A 25,236-nucleotide genomic window follows, 5' to 3' on the forward strand; every position below is an offset into this window, starting at 1 on the left:
GGAAATGTCATTTTATAGTTAACGTGTGTTGTGATTGGTAGTGCCTAACTTTTGAAACTTGTTTTTTAACTTTAGTTTTCGAACTTTAATTATAGAAAGTCACGCAAGTATTAATTAATACAGATATATATTAATGCTAAGTGAAATATAAAAGTAAAATTAAATTACCCTCTAATTAAATATGTCTAAAAATGTTTTGGTCATTGGAAGTGGTGGTCGAGAGCATGCCTTGTGTTGGAAGTTAGCCGATTCTCCGCTAGTAAAACAAATATTCTGTGCTCCAGGCAGCGTCGGCATTTCGTCTATTATCAAAGTTGAAAGTGTCGATCTAAATATAAAAGACTATCCCGTAAGTTCCTATAGGAATTTAAATTCTAATAAGTTTTTTTTACCTGAATTATAATTTGCATAAACTTTTTTTTAGTTTTAAAGCTTAGCTTGTTCGCTGTTCCATGCAAGATTTATTATATTGAAAATAAAAACATAATCCTAACTAACATTAATATTAAAACTAGCGCTTACACACTAACAAACTTTTTTTAACTTTAATTTAAACAAAATTTAAAACCGAAAAACATTAAAATCAAAATATGTAGGCAAACCTTTAAATAGTTACTTAATTTGTATTCCAGAGACAATTAAAATAATATATGAAATCAAATAAGAATCATATTTGAATATAATAAGTATTACTTACAAATTAGTGAAGGTAAAACTTAATCATGACAAAAAATCTGTATTATCCTACTAAATAACATTTTTAAAAAGCACAATATAACAATGAATTAAAAAATTAGTTCATTTATATTTTTCTCATTTCGTCAGTCAGCATGTGTACATAAAATAAATACTGTGAGAAGAAAAATAAAAAGAAATTAATTGCTTTCTTTTATTTATCACATATAACATTAACAAGTGAAACATACTTGTTCGAAACTGTCATCTAATTATTGATAAACTTCGCCCTGTGCTTTTATGTTGATAACAATGCTAAACTGTTACTAGGTAATTAAAATATATTTGATATAGAACAAAGAAACAAATAAGGGATAGGATTATCTTTGACGCCTCCTCAGTACAGTGGTTGATGCATAAGCATAGAACCGAGGGGTCTAGGGTTTGATTCCCGGTGGAGACGAAAAAAAAAGGCTTGGTCTGGCAGGACACAGAAGGCTAATCACCTACTTGTCTCTAAAGAAATTCGATCAGTTAAACAGATGTAAAAACTAAAATGTATCTGCCCCTTACCCCACTAGGGGACTTCACGTTTATTATCTTTGACATTTATAATTTTATAAAAGGAGGAATAAATATTGAATGTTAATTTTTCTCACTTGGGATCTAAAGGATATACAAAATCAAATTAAACTTTACTTAAATTTACGTAAATTGCAAATATAAAAATAAAATAAAATCATCAGTATCTCATATCATCAATTGACCATAAAAAAACACCTATAAAATCCGATCTTTAATTTGGCAGTTGTTTTTAAAGTTAAATTCTTCGGTTATCAATTTTATATTTTTACGTTTTATGTAAACTATTTACAAATATTAAACAACAATCATTATATTTTATCATTGGAAAAATTGTTTTCTGTTTATTATAATTTTACAGATGTAGTTTATAAAAAATATTTTTTTTTATTATTATAACTATATCGATTTTTTTTTACATGGTAGGCATTAGCAGAATGGTGCAAACAAAAGGACATAGATCTAGTGATTGTTGGGCCAGAAGATCCTCTAGCCGATGGGATTGTAGATGCTCTATCAACACATGGTATCAAATGCTTCGGTCCAACGAAAGCTGGAGCCAAAATTGAGGCGAACAAAGACTGGTCGAAGAAGTTTATGACTAAATATCAGATTCCGACAGCAAGATATCAGTCTTTCACTGATGCGGCGGCAGCTAAGAACTTTATCAACACGTGAGTATGCCTAGTTGTTGTTCTAGTGATATTTTAAATATAACGTGTAATACACACGTACACTTTGATATAAATTTTTGAACATAAATGCAGCAAAAATACATCTATATGTGGTGGTATCGTAGTTTTTACCACTTTGAATGATCAAGTGAATCAAAATAATCATTTGCTTACAAAAAACAAAATTACTAACTACCCTGGATTATAATCCAGTGTAGTTAGTAGAGTAACTTTATAATAATATTATAATTTTAATAGCATCTTCAGATATAGGTATAAATAATAATTAAATTAACATGTTTTTTAGTGCGCCGTTCCCAGCCTTGGTTGTAAAAGCGTCAGGCTTAGCAGCTGGCAAGGGAGTCGTAGTTGCATCAAGCAAGGAAGAAGCCTGTGCCGCTGTTGATGAGATTTTGACAGACGCAAAATATGGTAGCGCAGGACAAACAGTGGTCATTGAAGAAGTTTTAGAAGGCGATGAAATTTCTGTAAGTATTTTGGAATAATGTACTGTTAAAAATGGGAGGGTAGTTGGATTTTTTTTGATGTTTTTGTTTAATTACTGTGGACAATGAATTGAAAGTTGAAAAGGAAAGGAACGAAGTTATTTTCTTTTTTAAATTTAAATTGAACTAGAAAAAAAGGATTTATTTTTAGTTCATAACTACAATACTAACTATTTAAATGATAATATGAATGAAATAACGTTTGTAATCACTTGTGTATTGTTCCTAATACATTACATTAGTAGTTTCAATAGCATTGTTACGACACTCCTTAATGACCAGTTTAGTCTTCATAAAAAACATGATAAAAAGTAAATATATTATCGTAAGTAGTGTTCGCACGCATCCGTTAAAATTGCAATTATTATTGAACGAATGCAATTTATTTGTTTGAGTTGGTATTTTTTTATACAATACGAAAGCAGGCGACAATTTTCATAATTTTTTTTTGTAACACGGTTATAAAAAAATCACATAATACCTAGTCACAAAAATCCTACCTACCTAAAAAACCTAAAATCCAATTTCCACTATCTTGCTTCCGACTCCTACACACTCCGTTCCTCTAATAACTTTCTTCTTCGTTTCCCTGTGCATGGCACTAAATTATACGGTACATCGTTTACGGTATCTGCAATTCGCTTATGGAATGCCCTTCCGGAACCGATTCGACGCGCCCAGACGTTAGGATCATTTAAAAAGATGCTGAAAGACTATTATCTATCTATATAAGTACTGTCTATGTATATTATATTTATGTAATTATGTATGTAATATATTCAATAAGTATGTATGAATAATATATTTAGTATAATATATGTTTAGTATGTTTATGTAGGTATATATACTGTATATGTATATATTATATTGTAGTTATATACATATAGTGTTTTATGTATTATGCTTTGTTTTAATTCAGTTTTTTTTTTCCTTTTTTAACGTTATTATTGCTTATTGGCTACCTTAAGTTATAATTTGTCCTTTGCCTGAAGGTTGCCTGGCAGAGATGGCTTTGAGCCATAAGGCCGCCGTTTGTACATTTTAAATGGTTTTGTTTTATGTACTTTCATTGTAATATGTTGTACAATAAAGAGTAAATAAATAAATAAATAAATAAATAAAAATATTATGATAAAGTAAGAAGTAAATAATGAACTTTGGAATTTAATAAACGTATTAGTTTGCCGTCTTTAACTTGTAATAAAAATCTCAGAGGATTTTTTGATGATTTCTTCTTCGTTAAATGTTCTTTTCCTTTTCATTATTTATCCATATTTTACGTAGTGCAAAACGATTTTCATAGCTCCAATGCTTCGACTATATTCCTCAAAAACAGATGATGTTACGGCCTCTGTGATTACAAATAACTTACGAAAATAATATCGATAACACGGGTCAAGACGTCGATCATATGTGCGTTTACTGGGGGCTCGATTAGATAACAGTTAATTGTAAAAAAAACTTTGTTTTGTTGTTTATATGTTGCTAAGAGATAGTACATTTTCGTGACGAAATTTAGCGAGTGATTGAGGAATGGCATAGGTGTGTGATCGCAAAAGAACCAATAACTAATTGTTATCGATTATTGATGGAATTTTATAAAATATAAGTTAATAAAATAAAATAATATAAGTTTATAAAATAAAATGCAAATATTAACAAACATAGCTTTCCGCCCGCGGCTTCGCCCACGTTTTCAAAGAATAACCCGCATAGTTCCCGTGGGATTTTCGGGATAAAACCTACCCTATGTGTTAATCCAAGTTACCGGTTCAGTAGTATTTGCGTGAAAGAGTAACAAACACAAACACATCCTCACAAACTTTCGCATTCATAATATTAGTAGGATTAATACAGTTTTTAAGTAATTTGACTATCTGTACTTGAAATTATTTTGCGATAGGGATGCAATTTTCTCAATAAATTGATTTTCGTATTGACAATTAAACTTAACAAATGATTCGAAGAGCTTAATCACGACTGTTACGCATGCTATGATGCTGAACTGAGTTAAACAACCTAGCATATGTACTTATGTGTATTTGATATTGATATAAATTTAAATTAGACTATTATAACAAACCAACCAAACTTTGCTTATATTCTGAGATACTTCATCGCCGAGGACCTAAAAATGCTATTAATAGGTACCGTTTAAGTGCATTTACATTTCGCATTGCTATTGACTTTTGACTTGTTTTGGCCCAAAATGAATTTTGCCCAATTTTCCACAGGTGCTCGCCTTCACAGATGGCGAGACGGTATCTCTCATGCCCCCGTCCCAAGACCACAAGCGCATCGGAGACGGGGACACTGGCCCCAACACTGGGGGCATGGGGGCATATTGCCCCTGCCCCCTTATCACACCGGAACAACTGGCTGATGTTAAGGAACAGGTGATACAAAGAGCCGTGGACGGGTTGAAAGCCGAGGGGATACATTATGTTGGTGAGTTAGACGCAAAGTTTATAAAAATCGTCTTAAAAACATTGATACTATAGATTCAACATTGATTCCAAGAACACAAAAATAACATACATACTTTAAATAAACAATTTGGCGCGCGATTCGGGTTTTTGTATCACAAAATGTACACTGTTTCAGGAATAATAGAATTGTGCTAGTGTACTGTATTTTCAAATTTGTTAAGGAGTTAGTCCGTTGCAATATAGGTCTATTTACAACATAAATTGTAATTATAGTTTAATTCAACATCAAGATTACTTCAGGTTTTAGCCGGTTCAATTAATTACTATAGATATCAGCTAATACGTATGATCGTCATTCGTAAGCAAATACACTTGGACTGTGAATGGAAATCTCTAGAATTTTGTGTGAAAATTTTTTCAATGGGTTGAAAAACTTAATTTTATAGGTAGACAAAATTTAACGAAACCATCAGACATTACCAAATGAGATGTTTACAAATGGTCGTTTAAGCAAAAAGGGATTTGAACTGTAGCTGCAAGAAAATATAGTTACAGTTTAAAAAAATGACTTCCGTATAGACATAGTAAAAGGAAGAATCACGATCTATGCTCTAAAAAAATATTGTATGATTTAAATTAGAATAATTGAATGGCTGTAAAACTGATGTCAATTTATATGAGACGGCTAGTAACTACCACTTTAACCTTAAACTCGATAATATATGAATGACGTGATTGTAAAAGTATTATCATCTGGGCTTCATTTCAGTATTATCACCAGACACTGAAGCGCGAATCGGGTTATCGAAAGTCGTTAAAATTTTACAATTTTAAACGACTGATTTAAGGAATGATTTTTAAGGAATGACTGATGTTTAAAATTAACTTAATTTTAAAGAAACGTTTTTATATCCCACCAGTTTGTTACGTTGTACCTGAGTTCACTATTGAAAATCAAGTTTTAAATCCTTGCGTTATATCATTTTCGTAAAGACGCACACAAACGCACACAAACATTGTCCGAAGCAAAACTCTGTCTATGCGTGTTTGAGGCAGAGTTTTCGAATGAGCGGTTCAAATTTTAGTACTAGACTACAGGCCCATGTTGAAAAAGTTATGGGTCATTTGAACCACCAGGTGACCTATCTAGTACGATATAAGAGCATAAAATAATGAGATTCAGCACTATGCCGTCACTTGTAAGCTGTCCAACTGAGTGCAGATGAGAATTCGAAAGTACAGGTAGAGATTTTTTCCCCTTGTCTCCATGATTTTAGTACGGCGTTGCGGAATAATGGTTTAAAAGCAGTATTGAAATAGTATGACACAGATGCCGTACAAAATGGTGGTCCACAAAGTCGGAATTTATTTATATTTTCCGACAATTGCCGGGGTAAATTTGGTACAATGGTACACGTTAGTCTGAAATAGCACACGGGCTAATTTTCCCCCAGTGAGTGAAGTGACAGGCCAGTCTTATAATGGACTTAATTCCTTAAGGAATGAGTAATGTCAAGGTCATATCAATTTACGATATATATCCCTTCTGATGTTTATCTACTTTGGTGATACACACTTTTGGTAGTAGACCGGGAGATACTGACACAAAATTTCGAGTCATTTGTAACAGGATGGCGGTTCTACAGGGTTCTTAGTACGCAATGACAAAAAGAAAAATGATGGTGTGAACGCTGGTACCGGCGGCTTGGTCACGTGGGCGTTAGTCGAACTCATCGGAAAATAGCGAAAGTCAAACGATTTGTAACAGTATGGCACTTATTTTTCCTGTAAGTTTGAGGATCAACGAATATAAATACAAAATTTCAAAGATCTAGGTGTTGGAAATCTTCACTTATATAAATTAATAATAAATTTATTTTTCAAGTATGACAGCACTTTTTCCCCCTACTAGAAGTATGGCAAATATAATAATGGTCACATTTTATCAAATACTCTCCAAAAAGCCAAATGCAATACTGGTACAAAAAGATAGGCGAAATAAAAAAAATTTGCAGATTTTCGGCGGTATGGCGACCATTTGGAATCGTCCGAAAAGTATGGCATGGCGATTTTCGTAAATGGCTGCACGACGATGGTTACCTGTGCAAAAGTTAGCTTGGTACAAATGGTTGAATAATTGTTTTTTTTAAATCAACACATTCGCGTCGGTATGGCGGGCTGTAAGTCATACCGGAAAAGTATGGCATGACACTACCGCCTACTTCTTTTTTATGGGCTATCGGTAAATTCTAAAATTTTTGTGTTACAAATCGTTTGACTTTCGCTATTTTTCCGACAAGTTCGACTAACGCCCACGCGACTAACCCACCGGTACCAGCGTTCACACCATCATTTTTCTTTTTGTCATTGCGTACTAAGACCCCTGTAGAACCGCCATCCTGTTACAAATGACTCGAAATTTTGTGTCAGTATCTCCCGGTCTATAGGCGAAAGATCATAGAAATCTAAGCATACTTAGTAGGGCATTGACCTATAGTTGTTGAAATTGTTACAGTATTTTACGGACTGTTTAACATTCTCGTTCACAGACATTCGTCAATATTACTTTCATTAGGATATTTAATAATTTTCGAAAAACATAACATAATTTAAAATTTAATTTCATTTAAGTAAATTAAAATTGTTATCAAAACATATTTATGTCTTGTTGTTTTGGGTTTTTAGCGAATCTTACAAATTTTTATTTTTATTTATATTTTATGCAGTGCAACTGTTCTCGAACAATCAGTTAACATTTACATATTATGTACTTTGTATAACATACTTACACCATATAACATAAGAAAATGGGCGTGTTTTCGCTGAAGTTAATAGTTTAATTCCCGGGGTTATCTAATGTTTACAGAAGACGATATCACCAGCATATATAATACATCTGCATCATATGATGGTCGACTTGAATTCATAGATTATCTAAAATTAAAGTGCACTTATAGTTTTGATAGGCCTATGATTATTATTGGATAGATAGTGGATTGGGGACAATCATGACTCTATTTTTCATAGCTGTGATGCCATTTTTGTCTTTTATTACTCTGTCTATAGTTATTTATTTCCTACTATCATGTTTTTTAGAGATATATACTTACAAGATATTTATTATGTAATAAAATGGATGATAAAAAACCTCATTGACTAAAAATTTGTCAACATCGCCATAAGGAAGCGAACCCAAATAACCGGCGATATCATAAAGATGGCCATACCATTTTAATACGCAATTAAAAGCCCTTTGTCATGTGCAATCTGTAAGGTAATAAAATCTTATTGTGGCACGGGGTAGTAATTATACCTTATCAAAGGTTGCTGCCCTTACATCAATCCTGAGGCAGACGTTGTACATACTAAGTAAATATCGACTTGTTTATAAAATTTCTTTATCAGATCATCGTTTTGCACGTGCTAGGGCAATGTATTTTGACAGAAATGTATCATTTATGCCCTAATTCAGACTAGAAATTTGAAACCGTGCTTGGGTTGGGAAATAATGAAAAGTTACAAAGTCTGTACTTGGTGTCGTAACATTCAGTAAATAAAGAGTTCTGAAACTAGAAAAACATCACCATTGCCCTTTAGAAGTTACTAATAATCGAATGTCGTTTTGAATCTTTCCATTCTTCACGACAGATCCCATAGATGTAACAAACTTAAGAGTTAAGATATGTAATGGGAAAAAGAAGGGAAAAAATATAGGAACGAAACGAATAATTATTACATTTATATAACATACTAACACAAAGATAATTTTCTATATTTCTACCACCATTCTCGATAACCATTCGAAAACATGTACGTCAAATACTATAACTACACCGTGGTCCGTGTCAATAACCTCTGGCCCCTGATTATTTATATGTGTGATATTGCAAATAGGTTTAGTTGATAACTAGCGAAGTTTAAAGGTCAGCTCTCGAACTTGAGAAATGCTTAGTTTGTTCGAGATGAAAACGTCATATGAATGCTCGGTAAAAGATGCATAATACAAGATATTTTATTGATCAAAGATGCTGTTATTGTGGATATAAAATGCGTCATACTTGGTAATTTTATTTATTTTCACAACTACTATTACATAATATAACAACTGTGAGTTGATTGGGTTTTAAAATTTCCTTTAGGTCTTCTTTGGAATCTACTAAACTTTGTTTTGTTAAAGTTTATGTAATTTTGGCCTCAATTTATGTAATATGTACAAACTACCATCATATGCATTATTCACCTGTACATAGGCCGATCTAATAGTTGCAAATAATTTTCATTTATTTAGCAACTTAGGTATTCATCATTTAAATTGGTTTCAAGGTATTGCCTTAGTTCTTGGCATTAAAATTTAAAAATGATTAAACTATTGAATAACTTATTTTTATAACATCTCTTATTGATAACCAATGCCTTAATTATGAAAATAGTGGCGATAAACAACGATAACAATGGACAAACAACCAATATTATTACAATACAATAAATCGCATAATATGTTTTATTACCTAAGCCATAGAGTTGAAATTTGAAGGTATTAAATTAGATGAGGGTAATGTTTGAAAAAGTTGCGTCTGGCTTGTTTTGAGACTGGCTGACTTATTGTATTGATGTAAGCCTTAATGTAAGCAAACAATTGACTGCGTAATACAAGTAGTCGCCAATGGTACGCAATGTCAAGGTTCATCCACGGATATCACATGTTATATGTTCTTTGGAACACATTATAAGAAATTACAATATAAGCGATAGGCAAAAAATAAAATAATGATAATGGAACTAATTCGGAATGCAGACAGAAAACTCTATCGACGAAAAACACACACGTAACAAGTTAAAAATCAAACGAAATAGGACTAATTAAATAGATAATATAAGACCTAATGTGTACGAATAATACACCAACTCCTTAAAATTTTAATTAAAGTAGAGCTAGCATAATTTTCCTCCTATGATCTGTGCGAAACTTTAAAAACATTCCTTACTTTACATCTATGTATTTCTTATAATGCTATAAGATATATTATAATGTAAAAAATGTTATTCTAGGTGTGCTGTATGCCGGCATGATGGTGACAAAATCGGGACCAATGACGTTGGAATTCAACTGTCGTTTCGGTGACCCAGAAACCCAAGTTCTGATGCTGCTTCTCGAATCTGATCTATATACCATCATGAGGGTAAGATTATATGTCTTATAAATTTTAAGTGACTAGACGTTCCATAAAAAAAAATGGGCAAATTGGGAGTCTAAAATCAAGAAATAATGGTAGAATTAATTGCGCTGAAAATGCATACCCTAAACTTAACTACCAACAAAAAATGTTATGGGAAATTTAAAGACTAACAATTATACTGTGAGATTAAAATAAAATTTCTTAAAAAGTAACTGCTAAAAATGTCTTCGTTTTCAATTTTTCAGGCATGTGTCGATGGCACATTGAAGCAAGTGCAAGTGAAATGGGAGACAGAAATGTGTGCCGTGGGTGTTGTGATCGCATCTAAGGGTTATCCAGTGACGTCGACTAAGGGATGCGTTATTAGCGGTAAGTCAGATCAAGAAAAGTAGTATTAAAATAAAAAAGATTCCGATATTTAAATATTTATTCACTTCTAACTTCTGTATTAGTTGTTTTCCATAACTTGAACTATCGCAGTTAATTTTTCTTCGAAAAAAAATTCCAAAATTATCAGTTTAAACAATATTCTGCCATACATTCTGGTCAATTTTAAATACACAACAAAAGGTCTCCCAAAGATTTTACTTGTTCTTAATCATGAAAATCCTTATCCATTACCATATTTTGTCCTTTCTAGAACATTGAAATCTCCAAACTAAATAAATAAATATTATAATTTATAGGACATTATTACACAAATCGACCTAGTCTCACAGTAAGCTCAATTAAGGCTTGTAATGTGGGTACTAGGCGACGATAAATATAATATTTAATAAATACATATATAGATAACACCCAGACCCAAGAACAAATAATTGAGTTCATCACACAAATATTTGCCCTGACCGGGGATTGAACCCGGGACCGTCGGCTCAGTAGGCAGTTACTTTACCACTGCGCCAACCGCGTCGTCAACTAACCACAACTTCTGTCCAGGTCTCTCCCAAGTGCAAGCCCAACCGAATATCGTAGTATTCCACAGCGGAGTGGCCCGTGGAGCCAACGACTCATTGGTCACAGCCGGAGGTCGGGTTATACTGGTCGCGGCCAAACGTAGCTCCCTACGTACTGCAGCATCTGTGGCCACTTCTGCGGCTGCTGCTATTGACTTCCCTGGAGCTCAGTACAGGAAGGATATAGCCCATAGGGCTTTCTCGAAGTAAGTATGAGGAAAAGGTTTTTAAGGTTTGCATTTGTTTGTAGATTTTTTGATTAGAATGGGAGCGTTTCTGCATATTACTGAAGGGAAACCCATAAAGATTTCTATAGGTAAGTATTTTACCGTTAGAAGTAAGTACTCAATAGATAGAAATGTTTGGGTCGGTTGTCGGTTGTCAATAGTTTTATTGTAGTTTGTGTAGAGAATTTATTTGTTCTTAGAATTTTTTTGATGACATGATTTTATTCAATCTATAAATAATTTTCTATAATACGATTCAGGAATCACCCCACGGAAATGTCGAGAAAATGTTTTTATTAAAGTGCTTTCAACTTAAAAAAATGGTTTCATTCATAGACCATATACTTAATTTACTTATTTCAATTTTTCATAAAGAAATCGTGCTTATGGTAAAACGGTTTGTTTCAGTTCCGTAATCGCATGAAGGATGAAGATCTGATCACTGTCATTCATTTTTATTTTTCAATATTTTTTACCCTGTATGCATTTTGTTTCCCTAATAAATACACATTCCATTTATTTCGTTTTTCATTTGTTTCCAAGTTTTATTACCTTAGTAGTCATTCGGGTTCATTAAAGTCAAGAAAAAATGTGATGAGGAGTTACAAGTACAGTTTCCCAAAAGCTTTAACATCGAATCACACCTTTTATATGACCCGAATTGACTTACAATTATTATAAACAAATAAAACCATTCTTCAACCATTCTTCTAAAAGAGCATATTTCATAATATCCCGCCCATTAACTGTCATGATTCATGTGGACTGATATTTTTTTGGTCAGAGCAGTGTTCATTGTAAACCTCAGGAATAGGGCAACACAACCTTACCAATGCAATAACGTTAATTACAAGGAAGACATTATAACGACAAATAAATACTGTACAATTAATAATAAAGCGTCGGAATTGAGCCCATACCTACACTCCAAAACGTTGATTCACCTCTTTCGAGACCAAATAATATGATCTCCGGAAAAAAACATAATATGAACCTAATCTCTTGTATTTTAATGAATATTTGCATAAAATAAAACATTATCTGTAACTCGAGACAATGTTTCAAAAGAAACACATTTTTATATGAATCTTACTTCAGAAAACATGCACCAAGTGCTCCCCTAACAACCTTATAAAAAAAAGACGGGTTGCACTCCGGGAGTGCCGGCAGAAGTGAAAACTTGATTATTAACGTTGAGCATGTTTGATATTTTGGAATAGTATCCGTCTTACGCTTTTTCGATCAGGTCACGTGTCCTGACGCGAGTTTAAGATTTTATACCCATTACAGAAAAAGTGCTCAATGCCGCTAAAGAAGTTTTCACTTCAAAAAACTGCATAAATTTAATTTAAACCAAATGTATAAAATTTTCATTGCTTCCAGGATAAACGGCCTCTCGTACCTCGAGAGTGGTGTAGACATAGACGCGGCTGCTAACCTCGTGCGAATCATTGAGCCTGTGGCTACAGCGACACATAGACGTGGTGTTCTTGGGAGACTTGGGTGTTATAGCGGCCTCTTTCAGTTATCTGCTATGGACTCACGCTTCAAGGACCCCGTGTTAGTCCTGGGGACTGATGGAGTTGGGACTAAGCTGAAGGTAAGCAAGGTTACTGTGAAAAAATTGGTTGTCTGTAAATTCGGTTTACTGACGATAGTTGAACGTGACAATGTCCGATTGTGCTTCTTTGTCGCTCGTTCCGCGCTCTCGCTTGCACTTCAAGCCTATGGAACGCCTCAGAGCGAGGTAACGCCGCATGAGTCATGCATTTTCGTGCGTGCAGCCGGCTCTATCGAATTATAAGACGTTGTCACGTCAAAACATAATTTGCACTCTATTTGCAGCTTTGCAGATTATAGATGCAAAGATTCCGTGCTGGTACAGAGAACTAACGGCGTGGGCACTAAGCGTAACGTAAACATGTTTACGTCAATATCTACTAGAACAGGACGTTGAATTTAGTTTCAAGTTCTGTGTTAAGATTATAGGTGCAAGATCCCATCCCATTGGTGCAGGCATTCATCACATTCACACAAATCTTATATCTATTATCCTGGCAAAAGAAATAAACATAATTAGCCAAATAAATAATTGCTGCTTTTTTAACTGATTCACTTTCGTCACCAAATTGTTATAAATAATGCCTCATCGTGTCCACACCTAAAAAAATTCAATTCATTCTTGCAGATTGCAGAAATAATGCAAAAATACGACTCACTAGGCCAAGATCTCGTGGCTATGTGCGTGAACGATATCCTGTGCGCGGGCGCAGAACCGTTCGCGTTCCTGGACTACATGGCGTGCGGGAGATTGCAGCTAACCACCGCTACTGCTATTATAAAAGGCATTGCTAATGCGTGTGTGATGTCTGGTTGTGCTTTGTTGGGTAAGTCCTGGAAATAATTTTATTTTGAGTTATGAATAATATATTTTTATTGGTTTTTATAAAGTAACTTGATTAAAAAGAATTACCTAACCTCCCCTGTGGCACTAATTATAACCTGATGATCAAAATGCGTTTAAATTATATCAGCTTATGATTAGGTAAAACTGTTTAACGAACTCTAGATAAACATATTACTTGATTTTTACAATAACAAAACTTCGTGCCATTAATTTAACATCACTGTTGTTGCCGGATATCTTCTACTATATAAAAATAAGTCGGGATTTTCTTCCTGACGCTATAACTCCAGAACGCACGAACCGATTTCCACGGTTTTGCATTCAATGGAAAGGTCTCTGGCTCCGTGAGGTTTGTAGTAAAGAAAATTCGGGAAACATTTCAACATAAAAGCGGGAAAACCGGGAAAATCATTTTTCACATATTACCTTATGTAACATTTCGTTTGGTGTTTAAAGTATGAAGGTGGTATTTATACATAAGGTGGCGAAACGGAGTTCGCCGGGTTCGCTAGTTAAATAATATATCTCGCCACTTGTCTTCAAAAAGATCCTGCATCGTGACAAATAAACGTTGTATTCCGTTCTTATATATAGCAATCTAAATTCCCTTACTCAGGTGGTGAAACAGCAGAGATGCCGTCAATGTACGACATAGGCAAGTACGACTTGGCCGGTTTCGCAGTAGGAGTAGTTGATAACCTGAAACAGTTACCTCGAATGAAGGAAATTCGGGCTGGAGATGTTGTATTAGCGCTACCTTCTACTGGAGTTCATAGTAACGGGTATAGTTTGGTGCAGAAGATTATGGCTGAAACTGGGCATAGGTGAGCATTGGAAAAAATATTTTGTTTGCTTTGATCCCAATTCATCAGATACAGTTCAAAAAATTTTTTGAACTGAATCTGATGAATTTACCTGTTTGACCCGATAAACCATATTATTTGTGTCAGTCAGTTAATAATTGTAAAAACTCTTTTTGCCTACTTTTTGCAGTCATTCTTCACTTTGTTATCTAAAGGATAATCACAGAAAATTCAGAATACTTTCTCATTGCAATTTACTCATCAAAGTTTTCTTACAAATGAACTCAAACTCAAACTCAAATGAAATCCTATTTCAGTTTCCACGATAAAGCTCCATTCAGTACTACAAACAAAACTTATGGAGAAGAATTCTTAGAACCCACAGGCATTTACGTAAAAGCTCTGTTACCAGCGATAAAGAAAGGTCTAGTTAAAGGTCTAGCGCATATAACTGGAGGTGGTTTGTTGGAAAATATACCCAGGATCCTACCAGCTGGAGTCAAAGTTAAATTGGACGCTATGAAGTTCAGGATAAAGCCGATTTTCGGATGGTTACAAGCTAAGGGTAAGCATTGTTTTATAGAATAGCAAAACGACATTATTTCTTGATATACTTGACATTTTTACTTGCCATTTGCCATTGCACTTTTATTTAGACTATTGTGAAGAAATGGAGAAAATAAAATTGGAGCGTAACGGCACATTTATTTTGCAAATTTTAACAAGAAAATCATCGCTTAATTATGGCTAGCTATTATATTATATAGGCTCATGCCCTCCGCGTGGATGGCTGGTAGGCATGGCGGCTGGTTGGAGGGGGGGTCAACATGGCGGCCTAGCTTGACAGGGTGACAGCCGACAGGCGACGTCACGTCCGTTACACTATATACAAGCCTTTCAACATTTTTTGCTGGCATAATAAACATTTTTGTTGAAGATTTTTTCTAAATAATAATAGCTCAATTCCCAAGTCATATTTACGTTTGTAACGAATTAAATTATTTATTTATTTATTTATTTATTACTTTATTGCTCTTAAAAATTACAAATTGAGACTTATTCTAGGATACATTGTAACAAACGGCGGCCTTATCGCTAAATAGCGATTTCTTCCAGACAACCGGTTGTACAGAGAGAAATTAAGTAAAGGATAGGAGTAGGGCAGAGCATAAATAAATATATGAACAATAATAAAAAATAAATAAAAGTTATAAAAAATGAAATAAAATAAAAACAGCATAATATACAAGCCACAAAATTAAGAGATTAAATAAAATACATACACACAAATAGATTACATGCATATGAGAAGAGATAAAAATAATATAATATACTTAAGTATATACTAATAAAATATATAATATATTACACATAATATATACATATATACTAGGGTAACTGAGAAAAATAATGATCACGAACCATATTTTTAAAAATATTCAAAGATTGCGCCTTCTTGATTGGTTCCGGCAATGCGTTCCATAATTTAATCGCACGAACAGTGAAGGAGTTACCCAGAAAGCCTGTATGATGAGCTGGCATTCTTAACCGGAGCATTTCCGATGAGCGGACAGAGTCTCCGTTTTCTCCTCTGAACACAAAATTTTCCTTGAGATATTTTGGTGTTTTGGGGTTAAACAAAACTTGATATAGAAGTTGCAGCATAAATTGTCTGTGCTTTCGGAAATGAAAAGAGCCAATTTATAATCATTTTCAAATTTCATATTTATTTATCGACATTATTAAAAGTACTTCACAAACACCAATTTGTACACAAAAACAAACAATTTTCATCGAAATCATCACAATATTTTCACCCAGGAATGGTATCAGACTTCGAAATGCTGCGCACATTCAACTGCGGTATCGGTATGGTGGCCATCGTGGACCCGGTGTGCCTCAAGGAGTTCCTCGCTACTGTGGACGGGACTATAGATGTGGTTGGTTCGGTGGAGGCTTTTGGGAAACAGGGTAAGTGGGAGTGGACCTTATTAGTATGGTGTTAGAGTTGAATTTTGAATAAGTTAATGTGTTGTCTCAGTGAGGATAGTATTAAAGTTATCGGTAAGCTGAAATAGGTTGTATCGCCATTAGGAAAAGATTGAATTTTGGATAAGAATATTAGGTATGTTATAAGTTCAGTTGACATCGTTGAAGTTATCTAGATGAATGATAAGCGGAAATGGAACGTTTAAGTTGAATTTCGAGTGCTTACTTCTTCGTCTTATAGACCACATTGCGAATTTTCTTGTCTGATAAATGGTTTAATTACTTTCTATAATTAAATTATATTCCACACAAACATGAAACAATAAAAGTTTCCGTATATTTTGTAGTACTTAACCTTTTTTCTAAAAAAATAATTTTACACACAAGATACTTTATTTAATGCTAATAAAAATATTTTTAACTCGTTTTTTACTTGTCACAGGCGGTCACCAAGTAGTAGTAGACAATTTCAGCGAAGCAATGGCCCCATTAAGCAGCCCATACACGAGCGGTGCGCACGCGCCGCTAAAATCGCTCTCGTATAAGGACAGTGGAGTCGATATTGAGGCTGGAGACTCGCTTGTTTCTCTTATTAAACCTTTGGCTAGGTGAGTACTTAAAAATAATAATTTTAGTGATTAAAATATATTAATTTTGTAAATTCTATTTTAAAGTCTTAAGTCTGCTTTTATCTTAATAGGATATATAAATCTCGTGTCACAATGTTTGTCCTCAATGGTTAGGAGTCCATACCACTTAACCGATTATAATAAAATTCGCACACCATGTGCAGTTCGATCCAACTTGAGAGATAGGATAGTTTAAACATGTAGGTACCACGGGCGAAGCCGGGGTCGGACCACTAGTATTCTTATATATTTTTTCAAATATTTATATTTATAAAGATTTTAATACTATGTAATTAATTTAGGTATCTGGGAATATAAGAGTTACTCAAAAAATTAAATATTTTATTAATTGTAGATCGACTTCTCGTTCGGGAGTACTAGGTGGTTTGGGAGGATTCGGAGGATGCTTCCAGTTGAAGGCTATTGAACAAGAGTATAAGGTAAAATAATAATAAAGAATATACTTTATTATATTCTTATATTATACAATCTGCTTATATTATGCAATTCCATTTCCTAAAACCTTTTTAGAAGATTTTTTTTGCTTTTATTTTTTAAAATTACATCATAAACAAACACAAATACACATTATCGTTATCAATTTAGAATTACACAATGTTGTCTACAGATCATTTCAATAAAAACTGTACATTTATCTACAGCCATACGAATTATCTTTAATTTTTTGAAGTGAAACTTCATTAGGCGCGTTGAGAGTAAACTTTCAAGGTCGCGTCATGGTAATACCGTCACGTCGTGGAATACGGCGACGATTTTGACATCTTTGGATCTTGCGTGTCACTTCTGACACGTCCACATACGCTCTTGTTAAAGTGAAACTTTTATTACATCGTCTCAAACTTTTTGGTTTGTGTAGCGCATGTCGCGTGACGGTCGGCTGCCGAGTAGGTATAAAGCAGTGTTCGGAAGGTTTCACTTTTACCGTGGTTTCATAAAACCACACAACATTTTTTTATTTTATTTTTTTATTTATTTTCCCAGGACCCAGTCCTAGTCCTAGCCGCAGACGGAGTAGGCACCAAACTGAAGATAGCCCAAGTGATAAATCAACACAGTACCATCGGTATAGACTTGGTGGCGATGTGCGTTAACGATATCCTGTGTAATGGCGCCGCTCCACTGTCGTTCTTGGATTACTTTGCGTGTGGATCGCTGGATGTTAATGTTGCTAAGGTAGGTCATCATCATCATCTTAATACTATTATAAAGGCGAAAGTTTGTAAGTATGGATGTATGGATGTTTGTTAATCTTTCACGTAAAAACTACAGAACCGATTACAATGTAATTTAGCACACATATAGAGGGTAACTTGGACTAACACATAGGATAGGTTTTTTCCCGGAAATCCCACGGGAACGGGAACTATGCGGGTTTTCCTTTTAAAACGCGGGCGAAGCCGCGGGCGGAAATCTAGTTAGCCCATATATGTTCCCACTACTAGGACACGGGCCTCCTATAAGAGATTAGGCCATAATGCACCACAAACACACTAAAAAACTTTCACATAGTATTACGGAAAAGGATTTTTGAAAATTTGATCTAAGCCACCTTCTTATTACGGTCAAAGTATGATACATTGTAGTGGGTAGAGTCCTTTATTCGTAATTTTTATATATCCTGGTTTAGCAAAGAACTTTTTTTGAATGAATATATTGAAAAATGCTTTAATATTCGTAAACAATATGAAATAATTTATATTATTGTTTTCTTTAGGATGTAGTGTCTGGTGTGGCCGAAGGATGCAGACAGTCTTCAGCTGCGCTTATTGGTAATTTGTTTTTTATTATTGAATTAAATCAATATGCACATAGGTATATCTATATGATCAGGTATAAAAAATCACAAAAAAAAATAATTATAGTTCTTTTTTTATTTTTTTTTTATGGTCTTTTCATATAAAAAACTTAGTCACAAATTGTTATCAATTACTATTTTAGGTGGTGAAACAGCAGAAATGCCGGGCATGTATGAGCCCGGAGTATACGATATTGCGGGATTCGCACTCGGTGTGGTCGAACGAACACACATTTTGCCCAAGATCAATGATATTACGGTAATTATAAAATACATTTTAGGTTACTTTTATGAAAAATAGTAGGAGTTGTCAATTAATCTTCACATTTCAGGTTCAATTTATATTATATCGAATTGGGAATAAAAAAATGACAAATGATCACTTTTATTCCTCTTGTCTTTTTAAATAAATAATATTAATATGTAGTTTAAAAACTCTAAAAAAAGGGCAATGGTATGGCAAGGTATTATTTGAGTAGGAACTATGGAACTTAAAAAGAAAAGTAACCGGTTTAAACTATCCGTAATTTTATAATATCATCCTTTTTATTCATCTCTAAATTAATATTCTCTGTAGGTGGGAGACATAATAATCGGGTTGCCATCTAACGGAGTGCACAGCAACGGTTTCAGCTTAATTCACAGTCTTATGAAGAAAGCCAACCTGACCCTCAATGATAAGGCGCCTTTCAGTGAAGATGGACTTACTTTGGGTACGCGTAAATTAGCATGTTAAATAAAAAAGTCAACTTTTTTTCTCAATGTTTGTAGATCTAGATTTTCTTTGTAGAATTTTTGAAGTAAATTTCTTTGAATTATATTACAAAACTATAATTATTTTCCATAATAAACAATAAACAATCTAAACAATTATATCTTTTGTAAACAGTATAAAAATTTCTAAAAAAAATCCAATATTTTTTGTTAATTGTCGTAGATTAGTTTTTAAAGTGAAACTTTTATTACATCGTCTCAAACTTTTTGGTCTGTGTAGCGCATGTCGCGTGACGGTCGAACCGTACGATAATTATCGTACAAATACGATAATTTTGTGCCTAAGTTTCACTTTTACCGTGATTTCATAAAACCATACAACATTTTTTATATCCCTAAGTGAAAAACGTATCTTTCAACTTTCACCGTGTCAGTTAGTAAAATATTTAAAACCAATACCTTAATACTCTAATTAATTTCAAATTTTCAGGCGACGAGCTAATTAAACCGACCCGTATCTACGTGCCCAGTGTAGTACCGGCTTTACAGCGAGGCTTTGTTAAGGCGGTGGCACACATAACTGGGGGTGGTCTATTGGAGAACATTCCGAGAGTCATACCGGAGTCTGTTAGAGCACGCCTTAACGCGCATTGGTGGAATGTGCACCCGGTAAGTAAACAAAATATAACAATTATATAAAAAAATTCTCATTTGTATCTACTATATAAAAATAAGTCGGGTTTTCCTTCCTGACGCTATAACTCCAGAATGCACGAACCGATTTCCACGGTTTTGCATTCGTTGGAAAGGTCTCTGGCTCCGTGAGGTTTATAGCAAAGAAAAGGTGTCTGGTGGCGAAACGGAGTTCGCCCGGTTTGCTAGTATCATATATAGAAAATCATATACTAAAAATACTATATACAATACTAAAAAACAGAGGAAAATATGCATGGTTCTAAAATGGTGTCTATTAGGGTGCGGTTTAACGCGCACTTTTAATCACTATATAAATAACTAACTTTAATTATAACACTGTATATACGCAAAAGATGTGGTTATTATTCCCTTGAAATGAAATGACTTATAATGGAATTTCTTGATGGAAAGTCTATTAGCAATGTTTTAAAGGAAGTACCTAATTATACAAATAACTTTACGGAATAATTGAAAAACTTCTTAATTTATATTTTAATACTATAATTATTTTTGACAGGTATTCGCATGGATAGCGGACGCTGGTTCAGTGAAAGACGAAGAAATGTTGCGCACATTTAACTGCGGTATCGGAATGGTTCTTATTGTATCACCTGAACATCAAGCGGAGGTAAAATTCAGGCAGACAATCTATACTAATATTATAAAGCTGAAGAGTTTGTTTGTTTGTTTGAACGCGCTAATCTCGGGAACTACTGGTCCGATTTGAAAAATTCTTTCGGTGTTAGATAGCTCATGTATAGAGGAAGGCTATAGGCTATATGTCATCACGCTACGACCAACAGGAGAGGAGCCACGGGGGTGAAACCGCGCGGAGCGGCTAGTATCTTATAAGAGGCATTTAAGTCATTACAGTAAATTTTCTTAATTTTACTTTAATTAGTAATTTTTTTGATCCATCACAATCAAAAATTCCAATTTATAAATTAACGAGCAAGAAATAATATAAAAAAAACTTAAACAGAAGTTACATATTCAAAAAAAATGTTGTGTGGTTTTATGAAACCACGGTAAAAGTGAAACTGTTGGAACGGTTCCGAACACTGCTTTGTGTAGCGCATGTCGCGTGACGGTCGGCTGCCGAGTAAGTATACCTACTCGGCAGCCGCGATACACGCGACATGCGCTACACAGACCCTAAAGTTTGAGACGATGTAATAAAAGTTTCACTTTAAAAAGTTTTATTTTTCCCTCCTATCATAACATGTTTTTATTAAGCTATTGCATAGCTTCTATCGCGGGCCTTGAGCGCGGGGACCGAATCCAGAAATTCCGTAACGAAAAACCTCACGGTCCCCACTCCGACGGGCACGGAGGTGTGGCTTGAAGGCATGCAATAGCTTTACCGCGGTAGACCCCGAGTGCCACACGTCTTTTTTTTCTTTATTCTTCCCACCTTTTTACATCCAGGTGATGAACATAACCCGCTCATTCGGTGCAATGGTGATCGGCTCGATACAAGCTCGCCCCGCGGGTGGGGCCCGTGTACTGGTTGATAATTTCGCGTCTGCACTCGATTTTACCAGACGTATGCCGCTGTTGACTAATAAGAAGGTTAGTTTTTGTGTTTTTTTTTAGTTTGGGATTTGCGATTCTATTGATAATGAATTATAATTTTTAATGTGACAGGTGAGTTGGGATTTTTCTGTACTTTTTTTTAGCTAGGGAATAGCTTAGTTTTCTACAGTTCAATTAATTTAAATTTTTAAAATGAGAAAGTGAGTTGGGATTTTTGTCGATTTTTTTTTGTTAGTATTCACGCGCTATGCTGCGTAGGGCGTGACAATGTGTTATAATCGCCATATAATATGATGATAACGATTGTGATTGTTTATGACAGGTTGCAGTGCTAGTATCGGGCAGCGGCAGCAACCTGCAGGCGCTGATAGACAGCACGCGCGACCGCACGCAGTGCATGTGCGCTGAGATCGCGCTCGTGGTCAGCAACAAGCCCGACGCGTTCGCGCTCAAACGCGCTGAGAACGCTGGGATACCCGCGCTGGTAAGTAGCGGCGCTGAGAGACAGCGCTGATAGACAGCATTGAACTATTGGAGTCAAAAAAAATAAAAATCATTTATTGAACAAGGTCCCTTACATCATAATACAGACCCCAGACTCCCTATATAGCTTTCGCTGTGTTTCAGGAGTCTGTGCCTTCCCGTTACATTACATCAGAATAGTTCAATAGTAATTAGTAACAAAAGAAAATTTTTACTTAATGTTGACAAACGATAACTGAAACATGTCCGTAACACCATCAGTGTGCTAGTGTTTATAGGTCGTAACATCAAGCCTTAGAGATACATACCTATTAGTTTAAAAATACTCTCGCTTCCATGTATTTTTTACTGGACATCTCATTACTAAATCATATAAAATGACCCATATTTACCAATTTAAACTATACAGGTGTTCAACCACAAAGAATACGCATCTCGCGAAGAATTCGACCGCGCAATTTCAAAGGCTTTAGAATCGCATCGCATCGACCTCGTGTGCCTTGCCGGATATATGAGGATACTGTCCGCTGAGTTTGTGCAAAAGTGAGTATTTTTTTATTAAATTTTGTGTTAACTGTCTTCTGTTTTGAGCCATTTCGTTGTAAGTATATTTTGTAAGAGTGAATTTATAATTTTGGTTGATGTTAAATTTGAGATAATGTGTAAAAACCGGCAGCTTGCTTCCTATTTTTTCCTCTAAAATTGTCCAAAAGTGTGTTGTCTCCTTCTTTCATATTGCCTCTTGTGAATTGTGCTACAATCTATACTAACATTATAAAGAGGAAAGGTTTGTAATTATGTAAGTATGTATGTATGTATGTATGTATGGTTTTCACGCATAAACTACTGGACCGATTTCAAAAATTCTTTCACCATTAGAAAGCTGCATCTTTACTGAGCAACATAGGCTATATTGCATTTGCAAATAAATATTAATCTCTTTTAGCACAAAACACATAATTTGACTAAATTATGCATGAAGAAAATGCATTTAACCACTTTATATAGATATCATCTTCGGACGCTCCGGGAATATGACAGTTGCCGAACAGTGACGAAGATTTCTATGCGCATTATTACTTTTGGAGTACTGTACTTCTTTTTAAGAATGTACTCAACTGGTAAATCGTTTAACAAATATAATATTATATTAATATTTTATTCATAATTCAATATTTGTAGATGGAAAGGCAAGCTAATCAACATCCACCCATCGCTACTGCCAAAACACCCGGGTCTCCGCGCACAGAAGCAGTGTCTCGAAGCTGGTGACACCCTTTCCGGTTGTACTGTGCATTTTGTTGATGTAAGTATTAAAAAAAAAAAATTTTTTACTCTCTTTTACAATTTTGATAATTTTACTTAATCGTTTTTAGCATAAATTTTATCTGTGCTGAAACTCGCTAAAATTTTTTTTTTCAAATGAAATCCAATACCCAATGGTGATTAAAGAATATGTCTTACTTTTCCACACTGTAAATTTATTTTCTATAATAAATAAACACAATTTTTTTCAATAATGATATTAATTTACACCTATCACACGTTAGAAAAAAATTAGGTACTTTGGTTTTAATTTATTAAAAATAACTAGTTCATATATGTGCATATTTCACACATTCTAATATAATCTATTTTAACAATACAAACAGGAGGGCATGGACACCGGCCCCATAATAACACAAGAGCGTGTACCCGTATACCCGCACGATACAGAAGAAACGCTATCCGCACGCATTCTAACCGCGGAACATCGTGCGTACCCACGTGCTTTGAGACTTGTGGCCACGGCAAGAGCGAGACTTGATGCTAAGGGGAATGTTATAATGTCGTAACTTAGGATAAATTTTGCTGTATAATTTGATGTCGAAAATGTTTTTGTATACTTTGGTTCTTATAGGTTGTCAAAAATAAAATGTTCTTGTATACTTTGGTTGTCATAGATTTTTGAAAAAAGAAGGTTTTGTATACTTACTGTCTTTTGTATAGATAAATTGAAATTAAATAACCGTTACTTTGATTCAAAATTGCTTTAAAATAAGTATGACAATTAACTTAAGCTAACTTTTCCGCCCGCATTTTAACTGCGGTACCTCGTGCGTACCCACGTGCGTTGAGACTTGTGGCCACGGCAAGAGCGAGACTTGATGCTAAGGGGAATGTTATTATATCGTAACTTAGGATAAATGATTGTATAATTTGATTGAAAATGTTTTTGTATACTTTGGTTATTATAGGTTGTCAAAAATAAAATGTTCTTGTATACTTTGGTTGTCATAGATTTTTGAAAATAATGTTTTTGTATACTTTCATTGTTATAGATTGTGAAAAAATAGATAAAAATGTTTATGTATACTTGATCGAAAATGAAATTTTTGTGTAACAATGTCAGTTCCCAGATATAAGTGATCAATATTTAAGTGAATGTCCAAACTTTGTTCTCCAAGACAGAAATGAAATAAATTTTTCATGTACTTTAGTTTCCACAGACATATTATGAACTAGTATCGATAGCTCATATAAAAAATTAAAGATGAAAAAATATCCATTTGGGGCCAATATTATGAGATTAATTAAATATCTTTCATATAGGTATTTTGTTGTATATTTTATAGTATGAAGTTAAGTTTTTAATCGAAATATAGTATATGAATAGATTTTATACAAATTAACAAGATATCAATCTCAATATGTGTTCTGAAAAAAAATATAGCATTTATGTATACTTATACTTTGATATGTTAAGGATATACATTCCAGAACAATAAAATAGACAATCGATTAAATCCAAATTTTTATTCTATTCTCTAGTATTAAGTAGTTTTAAAATAAAGAGCGCAACTCGAATAAGTCTTCCGATTACTGTATAAGATAAACGACACTGTCTTTTGTACTTGTTATATTATTGTTAAAAGTAAAATAAAATATTCAATTGCA

General features: G+C 34.0%; 1 protein-coding gene across 1 annotated transcript; it reads left to right on the forward strand.

The window, feature by feature from the left end:
* Window positions 1–25,236, forward strand: Gart (trifunctional purine biosynthetic protein adenosine-3 Gart). Its single transcript, XM_090109101.1, has 25 exons — window positions 1–349; window positions 1,684–1,931; window positions 2,239–2,419; window positions 4,672–4,885; window positions 9,916–10,046; window positions 10,289–10,412; window positions 10,983–11,205; window positions 12,610–12,826; window positions 13,415–13,613; window positions 14,250–14,457; window positions 14,754–15,001; window positions 16,258–16,407; window positions 16,868–17,033; window positions 17,410–17,494; window positions 18,057–18,248; window positions 18,790–18,844; window positions 19,014–19,129; window positions 19,448–19,583; window positions 20,075–20,253; window positions 20,798–20,908; window positions 21,709–21,852; window positions 22,139–22,300; window positions 22,709–22,842; window positions 23,482–23,605; window positions 23,952–25,236. Exons 1-25 carry the CDS (start codon window positions 182–184, stop codon window positions 24,132–24,134), a joined length of 4,098 nt encoding a protein of 1,365 aa, XP_089965227.1. The 5' UTR covers window positions 1–181; the 3' UTR covers window positions 24,135–25,236.

The sequence above is a fragment of the Colias eurytheme genome, chromosome 13, assembly GCF_061535395.1.
Source record: "Colias eurytheme isolate Ceu_HAF_F1 chromosome 13, ilColEury1 Martin Lab GWU primary, whole genome shotgun sequence".
NCBI classification, from domain to species: Eukaryota; Metazoa; Arthropoda; class Insecta; order Lepidoptera; family Pieridae; genus Colias; species Colias eurytheme.